This window comes from Saimiri boliviensis, chromosome 7 (genome assembly GCF_048565385.1).
Source record: "Saimiri boliviensis isolate mSaiBol1 chromosome 7, mSaiBol1.pri, whole genome shotgun sequence".
Taxonomy (NCBI): Eukaryota; Metazoa; Chordata; class Mammalia; order Primates; family Cebidae; genus Saimiri; species Saimiri boliviensis.
Window position 1 is genome coordinate 1,315,892 of NC_133455.1, and position 22,550 is coordinate 1,338,441.

Sequence of the window (22,550 nt, forward strand, 5' to 3'; positions counted from 1 at the left end):
AGCCCAGGGCTGCCATGCTTCAGGGGTGTGGTGGGTAGGCGTGGCCCCTGCTCCAGAGCCCCCCACAGCCCCATTCCACAGAAAGCAGGCCACGGTGGTTTTTTTTTTTTTTTTTTTCTTTGAGTGTAGTGGCGATCAGGGCAGCCGATCAGGGCAGCCTCAACTACCCAAGGCTCAGGTGATCCTCCCACCTCAGCCTCCTGGCAGCTGAACTACAGGGCACACCACCAAGCCTGGCTAACTTTTTGAAAAGACAGGGTTTCACCATGTTACCCAGGCTGGTCTTGAACTCCTAAAGTCAGTGATCTGCTCTTCAGCCTCCAAAAGTGCTGGGATTATAGGCTGAGCCACGTCCTGTGCCCGCCCGCCTGCCTTATTCAGCTATATCTATTCCCAACAGGACAACATGCTCTGCTCATCTCTCTGGATGGAAAAATGTAAAAAAAGAGACTAAGAGAAAGGCGAACGAAGGATTCACTAAGCAAAATGTGCACGTTTAATAAGAAAATCACTTTTTTAAAAAAATACTTCTTTACATGCTGAAATTCATCTATGCAATGCAAGAGCTGAAAGCAGACTGGAGAAGGCTGTTCCTACGAGGAAAGGTCCTGAGGTTTCAACGCTGCGCCACATCTGCCAGGCATGCCCGAGAAGCCTCGGCTCCCACAGCCAGGAAACACGGCTGCAGCGATCCCAGCTTCTTGCTGCCCACTGGGGTGGCACGCCTGGGCACAGACTGTGAGCTGCTCAGAGGCACTCTGTCTGGCAGCTCCTGCCGCCTCAGTCGGTGTCTCCGTCCCCTTCACTGCCTTCCTGGGGACTAGGCACCTGCGGAAGAGCAGATGGAGAATGAGAGGCGGGCACTCTCCCCACTCACGGGGGCTGCTCCGGAACACCCAGAGGTGCCCGTGACAGGCTCGGCACAGAAGCCTCGCCCCACCCATCCCTCACGAGGAGCAGAGGCCGGCGTCCATCTCGGTCATTCTCACCAGGTCAGGAACCTGCGCAGGGAAAGCCCAGAGCTGGGGACACCAGCAGGGCCTGCGTTAGGCTCCCTCCCAGCCTCACGGGCCACAGCGAGCACAGGGGAAAACACAGTGGGGCCATTTGGCAACAGCAAATGCAGCACCTTGGAAGCATCGAGGCCTCTCAGTGGGGTCAGCAGCAGTGCAATCCGGCCCAGGCCAGGCTGGCCGCCCTGCACCGGGCTTGGGACAGTTAATCACCAGTACTTAAAAAGGGAAGATTCCCCATGAGCACGCCAGCTTGCTTTCTCTTGCTTGACAACAGTCAAGCATGCTGTCACCATCGTATTCCAACATGGCCACCACCAGCTGCCACTGAGCTGCGACTAACCCCCTTCAGAGGAAACAAGAGGGCGCCCGGCCACCGCTGGGCCCCCTCTCTTGCCCCATCTGTGCAACTGCCCACCAAGAGCCCGGCCCTTTGCCCGCCCGCCTCCGCTCCCCGGCGCCTGCATACACGAGTTTGCCAACCCAGGTGCGCAAGGACTCTGTGCTCAGATCTCTAGAGGACAAGAAGAATCTCCCTCTGCCCTGCCTGGGAATTTCACCCTTTGAAACCTCACTGGACCACCATGAAAGAACTCTCAACCCCGAGCAAAGAACTGAGAATGACAATTTCATTCATTCGGCCTTTCGCTCCCACACGGACAATCCTGTATGTTCTAGTTCTAAGCTACAGTCCGCAGCTGTAGAGCCGCTGGTTACGCTTTGTGCCAGGTCCACAGGAGGTGTGCTGGCAGCCAGCCTGACCATGGAGTGGCCCTTTCGACTGTGGGAGGGGCAGCCGTGGCGGCTTCGGGGAAGTGACACCCTTCTCCGTGCCTCACTCGCTCCGCACAGTGGGGGCAATGGGGCCCGCACTCTGCTGAGCCCTGCTGGGACCGGGCCCTACCTTGCCGCCTGTGCCAGCTGCCTCAAAAGCGGTGGCACTGAAGTTGTGGACGGGCAGGGTGCTCAGCCACTGGGCCATGGAGCGCTCGTCCCGCTCGGTGCCGATGATGGTGGGGTAGATGTGCTGCTCCTTGAAGGCCGCGACCTTGCCCTCCTCCTGCACCCAGTCCAGCGGCTCGTGCAGCCCGTCATTGCCGAAGCGCTGGTTGTACTTTTCAAAGTGCACCCTCTCCAGGACCAGGCCGAGTCCCGGCGCCTTGGGCACGTCCACCTTCTCTGTGCCCCAGCTGCGCTCCAGCACGCTCTCGGGGGCGTAGCCCTTCACGATGGCCACCACCAGGCCAACCATCTTCCGGATCTGATGCATCATGAAGCTCTGGCCCTTCACCCTGATCACGGCGAACTCCAGGCCCTCCCGCACAAAGGGCTCCTCGCAGTACATGTCCAGGATGTAGCGGCGGGCGCTGGGCTCCTGCGGCCCCTTCTGCGAGGTGAAATTGTGGAAGTTGTGTGTGCCCTTGTAGCGGGCCAGGAGCCTGTTCACCTGCTGCAGCGTCTCGGCACTCAGGCGGTACGTCTCGTCCTGCACGTCACGGTCCTTGTGCGCAAAGGCAAACGTGGGCAGCAGGTAGCAGTAGGTCCTGGCATCACATTTGTTCTTGGAGTTAAAGCCGCCCGTGACCCGCTTCAGTCCTAGGGGAGACGTGGTCAGGGAGGAGAAAGGCTGGTGAGCAGACACGCCTCGATGACCAGGAGCGGCCTGAGCACACTGTGAGCCCCGGCCCAGCTCCAGCAAGCACTGGCTTCTCTGGGGAGGGAACAGCCATAGGCTGGGGAGTGGGCACAGGAGGACAGTGGACAGGAGGGACAGCTGCGGGGCTCTGTAAGGTGACTGAATTCACAACCATTTATTGTAATTTTCCAATAGTGAGAAGATATGGAATGTCTCCAACACAGAGAAACGAGAAATGCTTGGGGTGATGGATATGTTATACTAATTGCCCTGATTTGATCATTACACCCGTTACCGGAGAGATCACACATAATTGTACATAAGTATGTGTAATTATTACATGTGAACTGACAATAATAAAAGCAGCCAGGTATGGCGGCTCACACCTGTAATCCCAGCACTTTGGGAGGTCGAGGCAGGCGGATCAGAAGGTCAGGAGTTCAAGTCCAGCCTGACCAACATGGTGAAAGCCGTCTCTACTAAAAATACAAAAATTAGCCAGTCATGGTGGCAGGCGCCTGTAATCCCAACTACTCAGGAGGCTGAGGCAGGAGAAGCCAGAATGAATCCTACTGTGAAGGCCGCACAGCTGGCACTATTTTCAACAGCAATAAAAAAAACTGGAAGCCACCAGCAACTGAAGACTGACCTAATCTAGAATATTCGTGGGATAAAGTAGGATGCAGCCCCGCCGATCAGGAACAAGTCTCCAAGAACTGAGGCCAGGTCTCCTCCATGATGCCTGGAGGGCAGCCATACCGCACAGCTGCCCAGTATTTGTTAAATACTGATTCAGCAAAAATTAAAGGCAAATGGAGACCTATATGCAGGGGGATCCCATCTGTCATGGACGTCTATGTTTAAACGGAAGAATTCTGGAGGAACCCCCACCGAGGACACTGACCTCAGGGCCTAGGTGGAGAAAGCTGTGCGTGGACACGACTCTGGGCCGCGCGCCTCCTCCAGGACCTCCCGCTGTGGCTGAGCCGGGAGGTCCCTCCGGCTGCTGCAGTCCACCTCACCTCAGGAGTCTGACTTTTTTTGGAGACAGAGTCTCGCTCTGTTGCCCAGGCTGGAGGGCAGTGGCGCGATCCCAGCTCACGGCAACCCGCCTCTCTGGTTCAAGCGATTCTCCTGCCTTGGCCTCCTGAGTAGCTGGGATTACAGGCGCACACCAGCGCTCTGGCTAATTTTTATATTTTTAGCAGAGACGGGGTTTCACCATGTTGGTCAGGCTGGTCTTGAAATCCTGACCTTGTGATCCACCCACCTCAGCCAGGAGTGTTAATACCCAACTAGAGTTTCACATTTGCAAGGACTGGCCTGGGCCTTGTGACTTCACACAGCCCGCCCGGCCCGGGTCGCTCGTCACGCAGCTTCCATGAGCACTGGCACCCCATGCCTCGTGCTTGTCTCCGGTCATGTTGGATTTCTGAGTGACCTTTTTGTTTTCTTGGTTTTAAAGATTCCATTTCATAAACACTGAACATCACGAGGATGCGTGGCAAGCGTCATTCTGGTTGTTTAAAGCCTAACTGCTATGAAAGGCTGAAAAGTGCCGGCAGATGGCCATGCTCAGGCCTGGGGGAGGACCCTGCTGGCCGGCACCGCAGCGTGTGGGTGACAGCGACTACCCGACCGCTGCACGGGTCACGGCACGGTCCAGCACGATGGGGATTCATCTGTGGAGTACTCAAATGTTTTCCATGCAAATGAATGGGAAGAGACCTCAAACGTGACTTTCAGAAGACTTATTATACAGGAAGTTTCTCAGGAGGGAATTATCCTCAGAAGGCAGAGGAAGACCAGCATGACAAAAACAGAACTAGTGCCCAGCGGGCGGCTCACGCCTGTCATCCCAGCACTTTCGGAGCCCAAGGCAGACGGATCACCTGAGGTCAGGAATTTGAGACCCGTGTGACCAACATGGAGAAACCCTGTCTATACTAAAGACACAAAATTAGCCAGGCGTGGTGGTGCATGCCTGTAATCCCAGCTATTCAGGAGGCTGAGGCAGGAGAACCACTTGAATCCGGGGGGGGGGGGGGGCGGAGGTTGCAGTGAGCTGAGATCTCACAGTCGCACTCATGCCTGGGCAACAAGAGCGAGACTCCATCTCAAAGAAACGAATAAATCGCCAGGCGCGGTGGCTCGTGCCTGTAATCCTAGGACTTTGGGAGGCAAAGGCGGGTGAACCACCTGAGGTCACGAGTTCCAGACCAGCCTGACCAACATGGTAAAACCCTTTCTCTACTAAAAATACATAATTAGTTGGGTGTGGTGGCACATGCCTGTAATCCCAGCTACTTGGGAGGCTGAGGTAGGAGAATCGCTTGAACCTGGGAGGCGGAGGTTGCAGTGAGCCGAGATCGCGCCACTGCACTCCAGCCTGGGCAACAAGAGTGAAACTCCGTCTCAAAAAACAGGAAAAAAAAAACAGAGGGCAAGATGATAGATTCACACACAGATGACAGATTCCCACCTAATCACACCTCTAATTAAATTAGTGGCCTCTGGGAGGCCAAGGCAGGAGGACCAAGTGAGCCCAGGAGTTCAAGACCAGCCTAGGCAACACAGTGAGATCTCAACTCTACAAACACAAAAAGCAGCTAAGTGTGGTGGCACACACCTAGTCCCAGTTACAGTGGAGACTGAGGCAGGAGGATCACTTGAGCCCAGGAGGTGGAGGCTGCACTGAGACATGATCGCACCACTGCACTCCAGCCTCGGTGACAGGGCGAGACTCTCAAAAAACAAACTGAATGAATGAATGGATCTATGTAAGTTGCCTGTACTTGCCACCTAAAGGCAGATAGTCACATTTTAAGAAGGCCTACAAATTCCACGTTATCAGTCCTGCAGTAAAAGGGAACTGCCCATTTTAACCGTGAATTTGGATTTTCACATCCAGTGTTGCTTACGCAAGGCACCCGTGTAGCACACGGAGCCTCGCGTCTCTGCCAGAACACCTACGACCGGGAGCGCGGCCGCCTGCACCGCAAGGCTTACCCAGAATCCGAATGTGAGAGGGAAGGTGGCTGTTGATCTTTTCCAGAATGCCGTCAATCAGCCACACCTTCAGGGATACCACCTGGCCAGCTGCGGACACACCCTGTAAAGAAAGCAGAACGTGCCACGGAAGGTAGATCTCTTGGGCCTTGCACACGGGCCTCTGAGACAGAAGGACTACACGGCCCTTATGTCGTTTCACACGAGTTCTGTGGTTAGAAACGCACCCGGAGGGAATCATCCCACATGAAGATAAAGCTCTCTATCAATGGGCTGAGTGCAGGAACACTTATGAAATAAACGGTTACAAATGAATTCAGGGCCCAGGAAAAACCATTAAATGAGGGAGCATAAATATGACTCTGTGCAGACAGAAACACAGTCCCACATAAGATACGACTCTCGCCCAGACGCGGTGGCTCACGCCTGTAATCCCAGCACCTTGGGAGTCTGAGGTGGACCCATCAGCTGAGGTCAGCAGTTTGAGACCAGCCTGGCCAACATAGTGAAACCTCGTCTCTACTACAAATACAAAACTTGACCCAGCGTGATGGCTCACGCCTGTAATCCCAGCTACTCAGGAGGCTGAGGCAGGAGAATTGCTTTAACCTGGAAGGCAGAGGTTACAGTGACCCGAGATCACACCACTGCCCTCCAGCCTGGGCGACAGAGTGAGACTCCATCTCAAACAAAACAAAAAATAAAAATGCCAGGCACAGTGCTGTAATCCCAGCACTTTGGGGGGCCGAGGCTGGTGGATCACCTGAGGTCAGGTGTTTGAGACCAGCCTGACCAACATGGTGAAAACCCATCTCTACTAAAAATACAAAAAAATCAGACAGGAGTGGTGGTGCACGCCTGTAGTTCCAGCTACTCAGGAGGCTGAGGCAGGAGAACTGCTTGAGCCTGGGAGGTGGAGGTTGCAGTGAGCTGAGACTGTGTCACTGTACTCCAGCCTGGGTGACAGAGCCAGACTCCATCTCAAAATACACACACACACACACACACATATATATATATATGATGCCCAAGGATTGGGGAGAAAAGAAAACAGAACCTCAAACCAAGGGCGGGGTGAGGAGGGAGTCCCCGCTGCCTCAAGCAGCGCAGGCCCTGGGGAAAGGGCGGGGCCTTATGAGGACAGGCAGTGCATAGACAGGTGGGTACAAAGGTACAGACTGACTGAGGCCGGGCGCCGTGGCTCATGCCTGTAATCCCAGCACTTTGGGAGGCCAAGGCGCGTGGATCACAAGGTCAGGAGTTCGAGACCATCCGCCCTGGCCAACATGGTGAAACCCCGTCTCTCCTAAAATACAAAAACTAGCCAGGCATGGTGATGTGAGTGTGTAATCCCAGCTACTCAGGAGGCTGAGGCAGGGGAATTGCTTTAACCTGGAAGGCAGAGGTTGCGGTGAGCCGAGATGGAGCCATTGCACTCCAGCCTGGGTGAGACAGCGAGACTCCCAACTCAAAAAAAAAAACAAAAACTGATCAAGCTTACACCTAAGAGTAGCACACTTAACTGTTTGTATATCATACCTTTTTTTAAAAGTAAGTTTCTCGCCGGGCGCGGTGGCTCAAGCCTGTAATCCCAGCACTTTGGGAGGCCGAGGCGGGTGGATCACAAGGTCAAGAGATCGAGACCATCCTGGTCAACGTGGTGAAACCCCGTCTCTACTAAAAATACAAAAAATCAGCTGGGCATGGTGGCGCGTGCCTGTAATCCCAGCTACTCGGGAGGCTGAGGCAGGAGAATTGCCTGAACCCAGGAGGCGGAGGTTGCGGTGAGCCGAGATCGCGCCATTGCACTCCAGCCTGGGTAACAAGAGCGAAACTCCGTCTCAAAAAAAAAAAAAAAGTAAGTTTCTATAGGTTTTTTGTTGGTTTTTTTTTTTTGAGATGGAGCCTCAGTGATGTCCAGGCTGGAGTACAGCCGCGCGATCTCAACTCACTGCAACCTCCGACTCCTGGGTTCAAGCAATTCTCCTGCCTCAGCCTCCCAAGCAGCTGGGACTACAGGCACTCGCCACCACGCCCAGCTAGCTTTTTGTGTGATTTAGTAGAGACGGGGTTTCCCTATGTAGGCCAGATGGTCTCGAACTCCTGACCTTGTGATCTGCCCGCCCTCTGGTCCCAAAGTGCTGGGAATATAGGCGTGAGCCTCTCACCTGGCTTTTTTTTTTTTTTTGAGATAAGGTTTTGCTCTGTCACCCAGGCTGGAGTGCAGTGGCACCATCTTGGCTCACTGCAGCCTTGACCTCCCAGGCCCAAGCAATCCTCCCACCTCAGGCTTCTAAAGTGCTGGGATTACAGCCGTGAGCCACCGCACCCAGCCTAAATCACGTTTTCATACAAGTCCACATGGCAGTAACTTCCGCGGAGAGGGAAGAGACGTGACTGGGAGGCTGGATGGGAGCTTCCGGAACGCTGGCCGAGTCCCGCTTGCTGACCTCGGTGGTGATGACCCAGGTGCGCACTTTAGCGTCAACTTTTTTACGTTACACTGAGGTTACATGCAGTTTTCTATGTATTTCCGTCACCATTTTTAAAAAGCCTTCTAAATACACACGCAAAGAAAACAGACCACAGTGTAGCACACTCAGCATTCCTGTCACAAACATTTTTCATCTGAATCTAATCACACAGAACCACCAGGGACATCCAGGTTGAGAACATTCTTCAGAACCGGTTTAACAGCCTAAAAATGCCACATCACGAAGGATGGAAAGGAGGTAAGGCAATTATTTATTTTTGTTTTTTGGGTTTTTATCTTGAGACAGGGTCTCACTCTGTTGCCCAGGCTGGAGCATGCTGGTGCCATCATGACTCACTGCAGCCTCTACCCCCGGTTCCACAGTCAGTTCCTCCCACCTCAGCCTCCCAAGTAACTGGAACTACAGGCAGGCACACCATCATGCCTGGCTAATCTTTACATTTTTTTGTAGAGACAGCATCTTGCCATGTTGCCCAGACTGGTCTCGAACTCCTGGCCTCAGGTGATCCTCCTGCCTCAGCCTCATAAAGTGCTGGGATTACAGGCGTGAGCTACCATGCCTGTCCAAAGACATCATTTTCTTTCTTTTTTTTTTTTAAAGACGGGGTTTCACCATATTGGCCAGGCTGGTCTCAAAATCCTGACCTCAGGTGATCCACCCGCCTCAGCCTCCCAAAGTACTGGGATTACAGGCGTGGGCCACCACGCCCAGCTTAGGAGATCATTTTCGATTAAAGGAAGCTCAAGAGACATGACAACTGAATGCCAAAAATGATCCTAGATTAGATCCCAGATCAGTTAACAAAAATAAAAGGCATACCACATCAAAGAAGCTGAAAAAGGCCGTTTCCTACTTTAGACAGCATGCTGGACGATGGGATTCTATGAATGCTGAATTTTGCAAGGATGATAATTCGCAGTGTGAGGCTGCTGGAGGATGGCACAGTCCCCAGGAGACCGATGCTAACATGTCACAGGGTAAAGGCTGATGATGTCTGCAACTTACTCTCACTTGCTTCCGTTTGAAGAAACAAAAGGCCAGGTGCAGCAGCTCTCACTCATAATTCCAGCACGCTGGGAGGCTAAGGTGGGAAGTCTGCTTGAGCCCGGAAGTTCAAGACCAGGCTGGGCAACAGAGCAAGACCCTGTCTCAAAAAAGAGGAAAGAAAGATAAAAGGAAAAAAAGCAACTATGACAATATGGAAAAAACCTCACCTTGGTGAATATGGGGGACCGTGTGGGTGCTCATGGCATTATTCCTAAGACTTTCATGAAGGTGTGAAATTTTCAGAACAAAAGTTGGAGAGAGTGAAATAGACTGCTGAGATGTTCCACGGGCCGGATCCACGCCTGGAACGCGACTGCAGGAAACGAGGTGACTTTAGGGAAAATCCCCAGCAGGTTCCAGAGACTGAGCACCAAAGAAGGGGAGGGAGACCCAGCTTGTCGCCGACGGCTCTGCACTGACAGCAAGCTGACGCGAGACTGTCGGAGCCACCCTGGGGGCTGGGACAACAGTTAAAGGACACCTGGCACCTCTGGGATGTCCTCTGTCCCACGGCCGGCTGTGGGATGGGCGCACAGCTGTGAACATACTGGAACCACTCGACTGGATACTTCCTTCTTTTTTCGAGGCTGGAGTGCAATGGCATGATCTTGACACTGCAACTTCCTCCTCCCGTGTTCAAGAGATTCTTGTGCCTCAGCCTCCCAAGTAGCTGGGATTATAGGTGTGTGCCACCATGCCCGGCTAATTTTTGTATTTTTTTTTTTCTATTTTTTTTTTTTAACGCAGGGTTTCACCATGATGGCCAGGCTGATCTTAAACTCCTGATCTCAGGTGATCCACCCACCTCAGCCTCCCAAAGTGCTAGGATTACACGCGTGAGCCACTGCGTCTGGCCAAGAGTGAATTATATTTCAACAAAGCTATTTAAAACAAAATCGAAAACAAAAACTAACAAAATGTTAAACAGCCAAAATACACACAAAAAAATAAATAACAAAAATGTTTAAATGTTGCTGTTTTTTCATCTGAAGGGCAGGGCACTCAGGTGTGACCATGTCAACCTCATGGGTCTACTTCTGCAGGTTTTCTAGTTGCAAGTGAGAAAATTTATGAGAAGGACACCATCGCCGGAATCACAGCAGAAATTAAAACAAAGACAAAGACCCGATTTTGAACTGCTCTTTTCATCAGCTTGGACAAATTGTTACTTTTCTTCTTCCCTGAAAACAGCCAGAGAGCTGTAAAGGGAAGAATCACAAAGATGAGAGCAGGAAGCAAGCCAACTCTCCACCTCCAGCCTCAGGTGCGTCATCAGCACCTACTGGAAGTGTGACAGGAGTGTGGGCATGGACCACGTGGCATGCGCTGCCACACATGCCGGCTACTAAAAGTGAACGTGTGGTCTCGCTCTGTTCTCCCCTCTGGACGATGGCTCCAGTACAGACCCCTGGATTTGCCAGGGATCTGCGTGCCCTTGAAACTCGTCTGTGGGAACGAGAGCCACAGCTTCATTCGGATTCCCGGGGGACCCTGAGCTGGAACAAGTGAGGCCTCTGATAGACCCCTAGTCCCCTCAGGTGGCCTGAGGGCCATGTGACAGGGCCGGGCACTTGGGAGAGCAAGGATGAAGGAATCACCTTCGCTGACGCCTGCTACGTGCTACAGAAAAGCCACCTGCTGCCGGGCGCGGTGGCTCATGCCTGTAATCCCAGCACTTTGGGAGGCTGAGGTGGGTGGATCACCCAAAGTCAGCAGTTCAAGACGAGCCTGGCCAACCTGGTGAAGCCCCGACTCTACTAAAAATACAAAAATTACCTGGGCATGGTGGCGGGTGCGTGTAATCCCAGCTACTCGGGAGGCTGAGTGGGGCAGGACAATCACTTGAACCCAGGAGGCAGAGGTTGCAGTGAGCCGAGATGGTGCCACTGCACGCCAGCCTGGGCAACAGAGTGAGACTCCGTCTCAAAAAAAAGAAACAAACCAACAAACAAACAAGCTACCTGTTCCCTCAGGCTCTGCTGTCCCCGTCTGCCCAACGCTGGGTCCTCCTCAGAGATAGTGCCACTCCCTGTAGCGAGCCACTGCCCACAGCACATCCCACGGGTCAGCCCCGAGCACAGGAATGTGGCGTCACAGACCGGTAGCAGCGTCCAGGGTGGGTGCAAAAACCAACCGGAAACAGGTACTCAGCCCTGTGCTTCTGAAGAGACAGTGCTGGGTCACCGGCCCGGGCAGCCGAGACCATGCAGCAGGGCCAGGGTGGTGGAGACGTGACGGGTGTGGACTGGCACACGCAGACAATACTCCACGGGTCCCATGAACAGAGTCTCGCGTTGATCACGCACTGAAACGAGGATATCCCCAACATACTGAGTCTATTTTTTATTTTTATTTTTATTTATTTTTTTTTTGACAGAGTTTCGCTCTGGTTACCCAGGCTGGAGTGCAATGGCGCGATCTCGGCTCACCGCAACCTCCGCCTCCTGGGTTCGGGCAATTCTCCTGCCTCAGCCTCCTGAGTAGCTGGGATTACAGGCACGTGCCACCATGCCCAAATGATTTTTTGTATTTTTAGTAGAGACGAGGTTTTACCATGTTGACAGGGATGGTCTCGATCTCTTGACCTCGTGATCCACCCGCCTCAGCCTCCCAAAGTGCTGGGATTACAGGCGTGAGCCACCGCGCCCGGCCACATACTGAGTTTATAATGAAGGGAACCATTAATTAATCTCGAGCCAAATGTGGTGGTTCATGCCTGTGCCTCCCCGCACTTCGGGACCTCCAGTGGGAAGATCACTGGAGCCCAGGAGTTTGAGACCCTGCACAACCTAGCAAGACGCCATCTTTACAAAAAAAAAAAAAAAAAATTAGCCAGGCATGGTGGAGTGCCTGCAGTGGCAGTGACAGAGTTTTGCTGTGTCCCCACCCAAACACCCTGTTGAATGGTGACTCCCATGTGTCTAGAGAAAGAGCTGGTGGGAGATGACCGGGTGGTGGGGGCGGTCCACCCATGCTGTTCTCGCGATAGTGATACAGTTTTATAAGGGGCTCTTCCCACTACCCTCTTCACTCTCTCGCCTGCCACCATGATCGTGAGTGTCCTGAGGCCTCCCCAGCCAGCGGAACTGAGTCAATGAAACCTGTATTTTTTCATTTATTTATTTTTTGAGATGGAGTCTCTGTAGCCCAGGCCGGAGTGCAGTGGCCTGATCTCAGCTCACTGTAACCTCCGCCTACCAGGTCCCGGTTCAAGCAATTCTCCTACCTCAGTCTCCCAAGTAGCTGGGATTACAGGCACGAGCCACCATGCCCAGCTAATTTTTGTATTTTCTTTTTTTTTTTTTTTTTTTTTTTTTTCTTTTTTGAGACGGGGTTTCGCTCTTGTTACCCAGGCTGGAGTGCAATGGCGCGATCTCGGCTCACTGCAACCTCCGCCTCCTGGGTTCAGGCAATTCTCCTGCCTCAGCCTCCTGAGTAGCTGGGATTACAGGCACGAGCCACCATGCCCAGCTAATTTTTGTATTTTTAGTAGAGACGGGGTTTCACCATGTTGACCAGGATGGTCTCGATCTCTCGACCTCGTGATCCACCCGCCTCGGCCTCCCAAAGTGCTGGGATTACAGGCTTGAGCCACCGCGCCCGGCCTAATTTTTGTATTTTTCAGTAGAGACAGGGTTTCACCATAGTGGCCAGTCTGGTCTTGAACTCCTGACCTCGTGATCCACCCGCCTCAGCCTCCGAAAGTGCAGGGATTACAGGTGTGAGCACTGTCCCTGGCAGAAACCTCTTTTCTTTATAAATTGACCAATCTCAGGCAGTTCTTTACAGCAGTGTGAGAACAGACACAAACACCCAGCTACTCGGGCGGCTGACGCAGAACTGCTTGACCCCAGGAGTTCGAGGCTGCAGGGAGCCGTGACCATGCCACTGCACTCTGGCCTGGGCAACAGAATGAGACCCTCCCTGACTCTACAACACTAAAGAAGAAAAAGGGAACGTTGCGTCATGTAAGTGTGACCCTCCGCCCTGCAGCCACACGGTCACATCTGCCTCGGAGTGAGCCTGACTGGTGGGTGGAAGGCAGATGCTGCAGCCACCACTGAGCCAGCTGCAGGAATGTGTCCCTGACAACACAGGCAACTCAGGAGTGAGCAAAGACCAGAGACCGCGCACAGTCCTGGTGGCAGGGAGCACCTGGATCAGCTACGCCTGAGCTGGCCAGGTTCCGGGACGCCTCACCGGCATGAGGCGTGGGCTGGCTTGACTGGTGCCTCACACGGGCTCAGAAGACGCCTAACAAACCGAGGCGCTGGGCCAGGCAGGGGGCCGGGTGCTGCTGCTGCCCACGGGAGGGCGGAGAAGGCGCCACCCACCTTATCAGTCCGGGCGCAGCGCTGGAAGGACATTTTCCTCATGTCCTCGCCGTGATTTTCAGGAATACAGCCTGACCGGACGAGGGCAGACACCAAGTCATCCTCAATGGTTTTGAACTGTGAGGACCCGACATTCCTCTGGAAAAAAGAGACAAAACAGGTTTTCTATTTTGCAGAAAGGGGGTCTCATCATGTTGCCCAGGCCGATCCCAAACTCCTGGCCTCCTGAGGTGCTGCGATCACATGTGTGAGCTGCCACACTCATGTGAAAACTGTTTTCTGCTCACTCGCCCCGGACGCAGGCTGCTCCACACTAGGGGATGGGTAGCGTGGAAAGAAATCAAAACACAGGTCTGACTGAATCTGTACACACACCTACTTCTACCATCTGTCAGTTAAGAAATCAGTGCCAAAGCAAAAAAAAAAAAAAACAAATCAGTGCCATGGATGTTACCTATACTTTAAAAAAATAAAATTGGATATAAAGCGATCCATGGCCGGGTGTGGTGGCTCACACCCATAATCCCAGCACTTTGGGAGGCCGAGACGGGTGGATCACTTGAGGTCAGGAGTTCAAGACCAGCCTGGCCAACATGGTGAAACCCCATCTCTCCTAAAAATACAAAAATTAGCCAGGCATGGCGGTGTGTGGGTAATCCCCATACACAGGTAGTGAGGAAGGAGCGCTAAGCAGAACCCTAGCATAGTTAAGGCCTGGAGAACATCTCAGTTTATAGTATTACTACTCAGTTATTTCCTTATCTAACTATACCTTCGCTTATAATCGGAGGAATGTCTGGAGCAGACACAGTGCAGAGCATGGTTTAAGGCAAGACAGTTATACCAGAACAAGAATCCACGGCCCAGGCGGCCGCGTTCAGTGTCGTAAAGATACCCGCTGTGTGGCAGGCTTGGGGCGAGAGCCACTCCTCCTGATGAAGGAGTTGTAGGACCTTGCTCCAGTTCTCGTGGAAGGCTGCCCGCAGACCGGCAATCCACCTTGGGGACTGTGAACTTCATCAGCTCTTGCTACTGTGCTGCTGAAAAGCATCTGCCTATAGAACCCATTGGAAGCTGCCAGAAGGTGGCAGTAACCCTGACAGCTCTGTCACTGCTGTGTGACTTAAGCATCCTCCTATAAATCTTCTTAGAACTAGTTTGCCCATAGATAGAGGTATTGCACACTGCACCCTCTTCACTGAGCACGGCCCACCTTCAAGCCTCGGTGACCTGATGGGGGTGGACCCCTTACTGCACACGGCTCTTGCCTTCGTGGGAACGGGCCCCTTGCTGTGCACTGTCCGCCTCCTGGCCTCGGTGACCTCATGGGGGTGGACCCCATGTTTTACTGCTCACGACCCTATCACTATCCTTAAAGATGACTTCACTCACTGCCCTGCCCCTAACCTATGCACAATCAATACTCACGCTTCTGGACATTCGGGGCCTCGCCTGACTCTGCTCATAGGTGGCGTGGCCCCTGAGCCCAGCTGCGTTTTCCTTGTACTTCTGTATCCTGTCTCTTTCTGTCTCGGATCCTGTGCCTCAGCACAGCACAAGGGACACACCATGCCCCTGTGGGGCCCTCAGCCATACAGTGGTGCATTCCTGTAATCCCAGCTACTTAGGAGGCTGAGGCAGGAGAGTCACTTGAACCCGGGAGGCAGAGTTTGCAGTGAGCTGACATCGTGCCACTGCACTCCAGCCTGGGCAACAGAGCAAGAATCCATGTCAAAAATAAAATTAAAAAAATTAGCAAGGTATGGTGGCCAGCACCTGAGGCAGGAGAACTGCTCGAGCCTGGGAATTAGAGGGTGCAGTGACACCGCTGCACTCCAGCCGGGGTGACAGAGGGAGACTCTGTCTCAAAAAAAAAAAAGTAGCTGGGCATGGCAGTGCGCTTCCAATCCCAGCTGTTCAAGAGGCTGAGGCAGAAGAATCGCTTGAACCTGGGAGGCAGTGGTTGCAGTGCACAGTGGTCGGCTGGGCTGGTCAGCTCATGCCTGTAATTCCAGAACTTTGGGAGACCGAGGTAGGAGGATCACCTGAGGTCAGGAGTTCAAGGCCAGCCTGACCAACATGGTTAAACCCCATCTTTACTAAAAATACAAAGCTCGGTCAGGCATGGTAGTAGGCACCTGCAGTCCTGGCTACCTGGGAAGCTGAGGCACAAGAATCAATGGAACCTGGGGGGGCAGTGAGCCGAGATCCCACCACTGCACTCTAGCCTGGGCAACAGAGCAAAGCTCTGTCCCCTAAGAAAAAAAAAAGTAATCCATTACTTGTAACTTTCACCATAAAAGCTGTTACAACAACTGCCGAAGTTAAGCATTATTTTCTTAATCTTTTGTTTCAGTCAGACACTGCGCACTGCATGAACTTCTTACTGTGGATATGTTTAAAGATGTTTAAAGAACACAGAACCAAAGGCAAAGCCATAGCGTTAACTACAAAAAAACAAAAGGAATGTCTACCTGAGGCCAGACACAGTGGTTCACACCTGTAATCACAATACTGGGAGGCCGAGGCAGGAGGATCGCTTGAGCCCAGGAGTTCGAGACCAGCCAGTGCAACACAGCGAGACCCCATTCCTATAAATAATTTAAAGATTAGCCAGGCTGTGGGGCCGAGCACTTACTTACAGTCATCCACACTCAGGAGGCTGAGGTGGGAGGATCCCTTGAGCCCAGGAGGTGGAGACTGCAGGAAGCCATGCATGCATCACTGCACTGCAACCTGAGGCACAAGGGGAGACCTTGCCTCAAAAAGAAAAAAAATGGCCAGGCATGGTGGCTCATGCCTGTAATCCCAGTACTCTAGAAGGCGGAGGCAGGTGTATCATGAGGTCAGGAGTTCGAGACCAGCCTGGCCAATATGCTGAAGCCCCGTCTCTACTAAAAGTACAAAAATTAGCTGGGTGTGGTGGTGCGCACCTGTAGTCCCAGCTGCTTGGGAGGCTGAGGCAAGAGAATCACTTGAATCCAGGAGGCTGAGGTTGGAGTGAGCCGACATCACGCCACTGCAGTCCAGCCTGGGCGACAGAGCAAGACTCTGTCTCAAAAAATTAAACAAGCAAACTGTCTACCTGAATGCACCCACACCCTCTACCTTCCAGGAAAGGAGGTGGGCTCAGTAGAGAATCCTCACAAGTTGACTCAGCTCTGTCCCCGCACTGGACATGACAGCAGGCTCTTCTGAGCTCTCAGCACCGAGCATCAGCACCCCTACCTCATCTGCACACCCTGTTCAGCAGGTGCTGTGGGCACTCCCATCCCAGAGATGAGGACCAAGGCACACGGCCAGGAAACCCCGCGCCAGATCACAGTGTTTAGCTGCAGGGCCCGACCTGATGGAAGGAGCTCGCATGCAGCAGGCCCAAGGAAACCCCGCGGGACCCGCCGCTCCCCGGGCGGCCGCACCTGCATGCCGTGGTAGCCCTTGCCCGAGTAGGCCATGAGCAGCACGACCTTGCGCTTGGGCAGCTTCCCGCGCCGCTCCTCGTCCCCGCCGCTCTTGAGCTTCTTCGCCGGATGCTCGCCGTCCTCCCAGACGCGGACGCCCCCGGCCCGGCCGCTGCGGGACCTCCGGTCCTGGGGGCGCGCAGACCCGGCGGGCGAGGGCAGCTCCGCGTTCCCGGCCATGCGCGGCGAGCTGCGGAGAGGGGAGCGTGGGTGGGGGCCGGCGGGCACTGCGCGGGGCGGGCTGGGCTGGCGTGGCGGGGTCGCGCGGCGTCCCGGTCATTACCAGGCTGGACGCGGTCCCAGGCGCAGGGTCCACCGTCTGCAGGCTCCCAACAGCGCGCGCAGCAGGAGGCCCATGCGCAGGCCACGCGGGCGCCGACCAAGGCCTGACCCCTGACCCCGCCCCGGCCCCACCTCTGCCGACCGCTGGCCTCGGGGACCCTGACGCCGGAGCCCCGCCCCTGCTGTCCTAGACCGCCCCGGGACCCCGACGGTCCGCTCCGACGTCCCCTGACACCAGGTTAACCTCTGACCTCCTCAGTCCCTTCACCTCCCGCCCCGCCTGGTGGGCTTTCCTCTGGAGTCGAGGAGGCCCGGGCCACCCGCACCCGAAGCGCAGAGACGCGCGCGGGACTAGACCCCACTCACGACGCGGCGGACCGCGCCGGGCCCGGACCACGTGGGCGAAGGCGGAAGCGGAGCGAAGGGCCGGACGGCGGCCGAGCGCGGACAATTCTCCGGGAAAAGACGCGGGTGGGGGTGGGGCCTAGGGTGCTGGGGCGGGACGGGGGCGGGACGGGGGCGGGACGGGGGCGGGAATTGGGGTGTTGGAGGCGGGGGCGCCAGGCCCTCCAGCGCTCGGCTCCGCGGCCGCGCCGCGAAACGTGTGAGCTGTGATGGCGCAGCCGCCGCCGCCGCTTCCTGGGCGCTGCCGCCCGCGCCGCGGCCGGGGGAGGCTCGGGACCCGCACCGGCCGCGCTGCGCGGTCCCTTCCCACGGGCTCGGCCCCCAGACGCTCTGCGGCGCCGCCCTGTGCGGACCTTGTGTGGCCCCGGCCCCGTTCCCAGGCCGGCGCCCACTGGGTGGCGGGGGGGGGGGGTCCCCGCTGCAGCCTCCGCCCGCGGCCTCGGCGGTCCTCGCAGGCGTGCGACACCACGCCCGGCTAACTTTTTCTTATTTTTTGGAGAAATGCGGTCTCCTGAAAAGTGGCCTCTCTCTCGCTCTGTTTTTTTTTTAAAGACCGGCTCGCTGTGTGGCGCGGGCAGGTCTCGAACTGCTGAGCCCCAGCGATCCTCCCTCCTCTCCTCCCGAAGCGCGGGGATTCCACGCGTGGCCGCCGCTCCCATGCCTCCTCTCCCACGCTGCCCCTCCTGTCTCCCGCTTTCCCTTAGACGAACTCATATGACCCTGGGCCCGCCCAGGTAATCTGGCATAATCTCAAAATCCCTAGTGCTGTCCCTGCGGCCACGGTGCAGCCAAGCACGCTTGAATTCGCGGAGTGCGCCCCGCAGGCGGTGGAGAGGGCAGGGCGCGTTCCGGGCAGTGTCCGGGCGCGGAGGCCCCACTCCCGCCCTCCAGGGGCTGCGCGGCCTCCTGCAGCTGCGGACTCAGCGGGGCCTGGGCGCTGTGCCCACCTGAGGTCTGCAGCTAGAGAAGCCGCAGCGGATAAGAGGGACTGATAGGAAACGAGGGCCGAGGAGTGCGGGCCCGGGTCGTGTGGGGCCTCGCGGGCCCCCGACAACTTGGCGTTGGCTCTGAGATGGGAACCCCGGGAACCCCATCTGACACCCCTTCCTAAGGGGCGCTCAGTGGGCTGCGCAGGGCTTGTGAGGAGCTGGTGGCCGAGGCAGGAAGGGGAGGCTGGAGGGTGCTGCAGTTGTCCAGGTGGGGGAGTGGCTCGTCTCTGCTCAATGGCCCCCTAGGAGAGCGCCCCTCCACCACCCGGCTCCAGGAGTGAGGAAAGGTCTTCATCTGCCACCACAAGGAGGAATAACACATGGAGGCCCCTGCAGACCACAGCTGTTCCCTGCTCCAATACCCACTGCTGGCCAAGCTTGCATCCCGGGTCTCTGAGAGTAAACTAAGGCTGCGGGTTTGGACAGGCACCCCGGGGGCCACAGGTCCGTGGCAGTGCAGGCACCAAGGCGCGGTCCCCTGCCTGGGAACCCCGCCCGCACGTGGCTGCCATGTGCGGGCAGGGGTGAAGTCCCTCCCTCACTGCCACCTCCTCCCCTGGGCCTGCCCTCACTACCTGGCTCCAGCACACAGACCACAGCAGCTTCCTTCTGCACTGCCCAAACGCTGAAGCAACCGAGATGGCGGCAGGCGAATGGAAAACCTACCGCACCTCCAGACAACGGAATACTCTTCAGCCCTACAAAGAAACGAGGCCGAGCTCGGTGACTCACGCCTGTCATCCCAGCACTTTGGGAGGCTAAGGCAGGCAGATCATGAGGTCAGGAGTTTGAGACCAGCCTGGCCAATATGGTGAAACCTCATCTTCTTTTTTTTTGAGGTAAAGTTTCACTCTCGTTGCCCAGACTGGAGTGCAGTGGCGCAGTCTCAGCTCACCACAACCTCTGCCTCCTGGGTTCAAGTGATTCTCCTGCCTCAGCCTCCCAAGTAGCTGGGATTACAGGCATGCACCACCATGCCCAACTAATTTTGTATTTTTAGTAGAGCTGGGGGTTCACCATGTTGGTCAGGCTGGGCCACATCAGCCTCCCAAGGTGCTGGGAGTACAGGCGTGAGCCACCGCACCCACCTAAAACGGCATCTCTACTAAAAATACAAAACTTAGCTGGGCACGGTGGTGCGCACCTGTAGTCCCAGCTACTCGGGAGGCTGAGGCAGAAGAATCACTTGAACCCGGGAGGTGGAGGTTGCAGTGAGCTGAGATCCTGCCATTGCACTCCAGCCTGGGCAACAGAGTGAGACCCACTCTCAAAAAAGTAAAGCGTTCTTCTTCAAAGGGTTAACCTGCTCAGCATCCTGGCTCTTTGCTCTCTGCTTTCAAGGCGAGACCTCCTTCCTCTCCGTACCCCTGCCCTGGCAAACAGCCAAACCCCCCGCCCTTGTCCATCTGTGGAGACGGCATTCCAGGTCTGCAACCCTTCCCACCCACTCCTGCCCCCGAACTAAACCGTCTGCAGGTATAACTGCATTCCTGCAGTTTTCAAGTTAGCCAATGACAAAACCCGTCTCTACTGAAAATACACACATTGGCCGGGCTGGGCAGGGTGGCTCACACCTGTAATCCCAGCTACTGTGGAGTTGGAGGCACAAGAATCACTTAAACCTTGGGAGGTGGAGGTTGCAGTGAGCGGAGTTCCCGCCACTTCTCTACAGCCTGGATAACAGAGCGAGACTGTCTCAAAAAAAGGTGGGGTGGTGGGGGGAGAATGAGCTCCCAGGCCATGGGCATAATGTATGATTCCAACAACAGGACATTCTGAAGGAAGAAAAACTATGAGGACCGGAAGACCAGGGGCCAGCAGTGGAGCTATCGGGGAGAGGGAAACAGGTGGAGCCCAGAGAACGTTAGGGGATGTGTGGCGTGACACCTTTGCAAAGCCCAGAGTGACCCCATGATGTGAACTGCAGGCTTCAGGGGGGTAATACAGAACCTGTGGTATTATGAAGTGTCCACGATTTTTAAACATCTAAAATATGAATATTGAGTTCAATAGCAGTGACAAAGGCACCCCACGGAAGTGACGTGTTACTGACGGGGAGAGGGCAGATGTGTCCGTACTTTCTGCTCAGTTTTCCTACAGATAGAAAGCTGCTCTAAACAATGTTCATGCAACAAAATTGCCTGTTTGTAGTGACTGTCTGGGCATTTCTTTACGTACGGACCACAGCCTGGCAGCTGCTTTTCCACAGCAATGCTGAGTGCAGCTGTTCCTGTCTGAGGACGTTCCGTTTGGAAGCAGCCCCTCCTGGGACTCAGACATCAAGGTCTCCGCCTCCCCTTCCTCGAGAACAGCGGCCTCTCAATGAACTTTCACTCTCTTACTTCTTTCATTAGGGTTAGCAGATTTTAGAAAGTTATTTTTATCTCATGAAAACAGTATGTAGGTTAAAAAATGCAAACCCAGCACTTTGGGAGGCCGAGGCGGGTGGATCACGAGGTCAAGAGATCGAGACCATCTGGTCAACATGGTGAAACCCCGCCTCTACTAAAAATACAAAAAAAAAAAATTAGCTGGGCATGGTGGCGCGTGCCTGTAATTCCAGCTACTCAGGAGGCTGAGGCAGGAGAATTGCCTGAACCCAGGAGGCGGAGGTTGCAGTAAGCCGAGATCTCGCCATTGCACTCCAGCCTGGGTAACAAGAGCGAAACTCCGTCTCAAAAAAAAAAAAAAAAAAAAAAAAAAAAAAAAAAAAAACGCAAACCCTACAGGAGTTCAAGACCAGCTTGGCCAAACCCTGTCTCTACTAAAACTACAAAAACTTAGCCAGGCGCAGTGGCGCATGCCTGTAGTCCAAGCTATTCGGGAGGCTGAGGCAGAAGAATTGCTTGAACCCAGAAGGCGGAGGTTGCAGTGAGCTGAGATTGTACCACTTTAACTAAAAAAAAAACGAAACAGAACAAAAGGCAGGGCGCGGTGGCTCACACCTATAATCCCAGCACTTTGGGAGGCCGATGCAGGCAGATCACAAGGTCAGGAGATCAAGACCATCCCAACATGATGAAACCCTGTCTCTACTAAAGATTAAAAAAATTAGCCAGGTGTGGTGGCACGTGCCTGTAGTCCCAGCTACTCAGGAGGCTGAGGCCGGAGAATCGCTTGAACCAAGGAGGGGGAGGTTGCAGGGAGCCGAGATTGCGCCACTGCACTCCAGCCTCTGTGACAGAGGGAGACTGTCTCCAAAACAAAACAGAGCAAAGGATTCAGATGTTCCTCCAGACACACAAATGGCCACCAAGTACCTGTGATGCTCAACGTCAGGACCCCTGGGGAAATGCAAATCAAAACCGCAAGGCGACCGCCCTGGAGGCCCAGCTGCTGCTCGAGGCAGCAGTGGAACGAACTGCCTGAGGCTTCCACAGGAGTCAAAGCAGGTGCCCAGGCTGGTTAGGCTCATACCTGTAATCCCCGAACTTTGGGAGGCCGAGGGGGCGGATCATGAGGTCAGGAGTTGAAGACCAGCCTGGCAAATATGGTGAAACCCCGTCTCTATTAAAATACAAAAATTAGCTGGGTGTGGTGGTATACACCTATAATCCCAGCTACTAGGAAGGCAGAGGCAGGAGTCACTTGAACCAGGGAGGCGGAGGTTGCAGTGAGCCGAGATGGTGCCACTGCACTCCAGCCCGACAGAGCAAGACTGTTTCCAAAAAAAAAAAAAAGGTGCCCAAAGCTTCCCAAAGACAGTGCCCTGGCCCCTGGTCTGTTCACCCTGTTCAGGACCCCCTACCTGGCGGGAGAGGCTTCCCACAGAGCAAGGGTCTGCACTGTGCCCCAGCACATCCAGCTTCTGCCCTGGGGCCGTATCCAGCCACTGTGGGCACTCATGGAGAGCCCTGGGGCTCCTGTGCCTCAGCTGAG

General features: G+C 54.9%; 1 protein-coding gene across 3 annotated transcripts; it reads right to left on the reverse strand.

The window, feature by feature from the left end:
- Window positions 1–473: 473 nt before the first annotated feature.
- PUS1 (pseudouridine synthase 1) lies at window positions 474–17,706 on the reverse strand. Of its 3 annotated transcripts, none has more exons than XM_039471886.2 (6): window positions 17,644–17,706; window positions 16,954–17,185; window positions 13,535–13,672; window positions 5,659–5,761; window positions 1,918–2,609; window positions 474–828 (listed from the first exon to the last, which is right to left on the reverse strand). In XM_039471886.2, exons 2-6 carry the CDS (start codon window positions 17,173–17,175, stop codon window positions 781–783), a joined length of 1,203 nt encoding a protein of 400 aa, XP_039327820.1. In that variant the 5' UTR covers window positions 17,176–17,185; window positions 17,644–17,706; the 3' UTR covers window positions 474–780. The 3 variants fall into 3 exon arrangements, with proteins under 3 accessions (XP_039327820.1, XP_039327819.1, XP_039327818.1); XM_039471885.2 differs by having other exon boundaries at window positions 17,002–17,185; window positions 17,279–17,704; XM_039471884.2 differs by having other exon boundaries at window positions 17,279–17,704.
- Window positions 17,707–22,550: the final 4,844 nt, after the last annotated feature.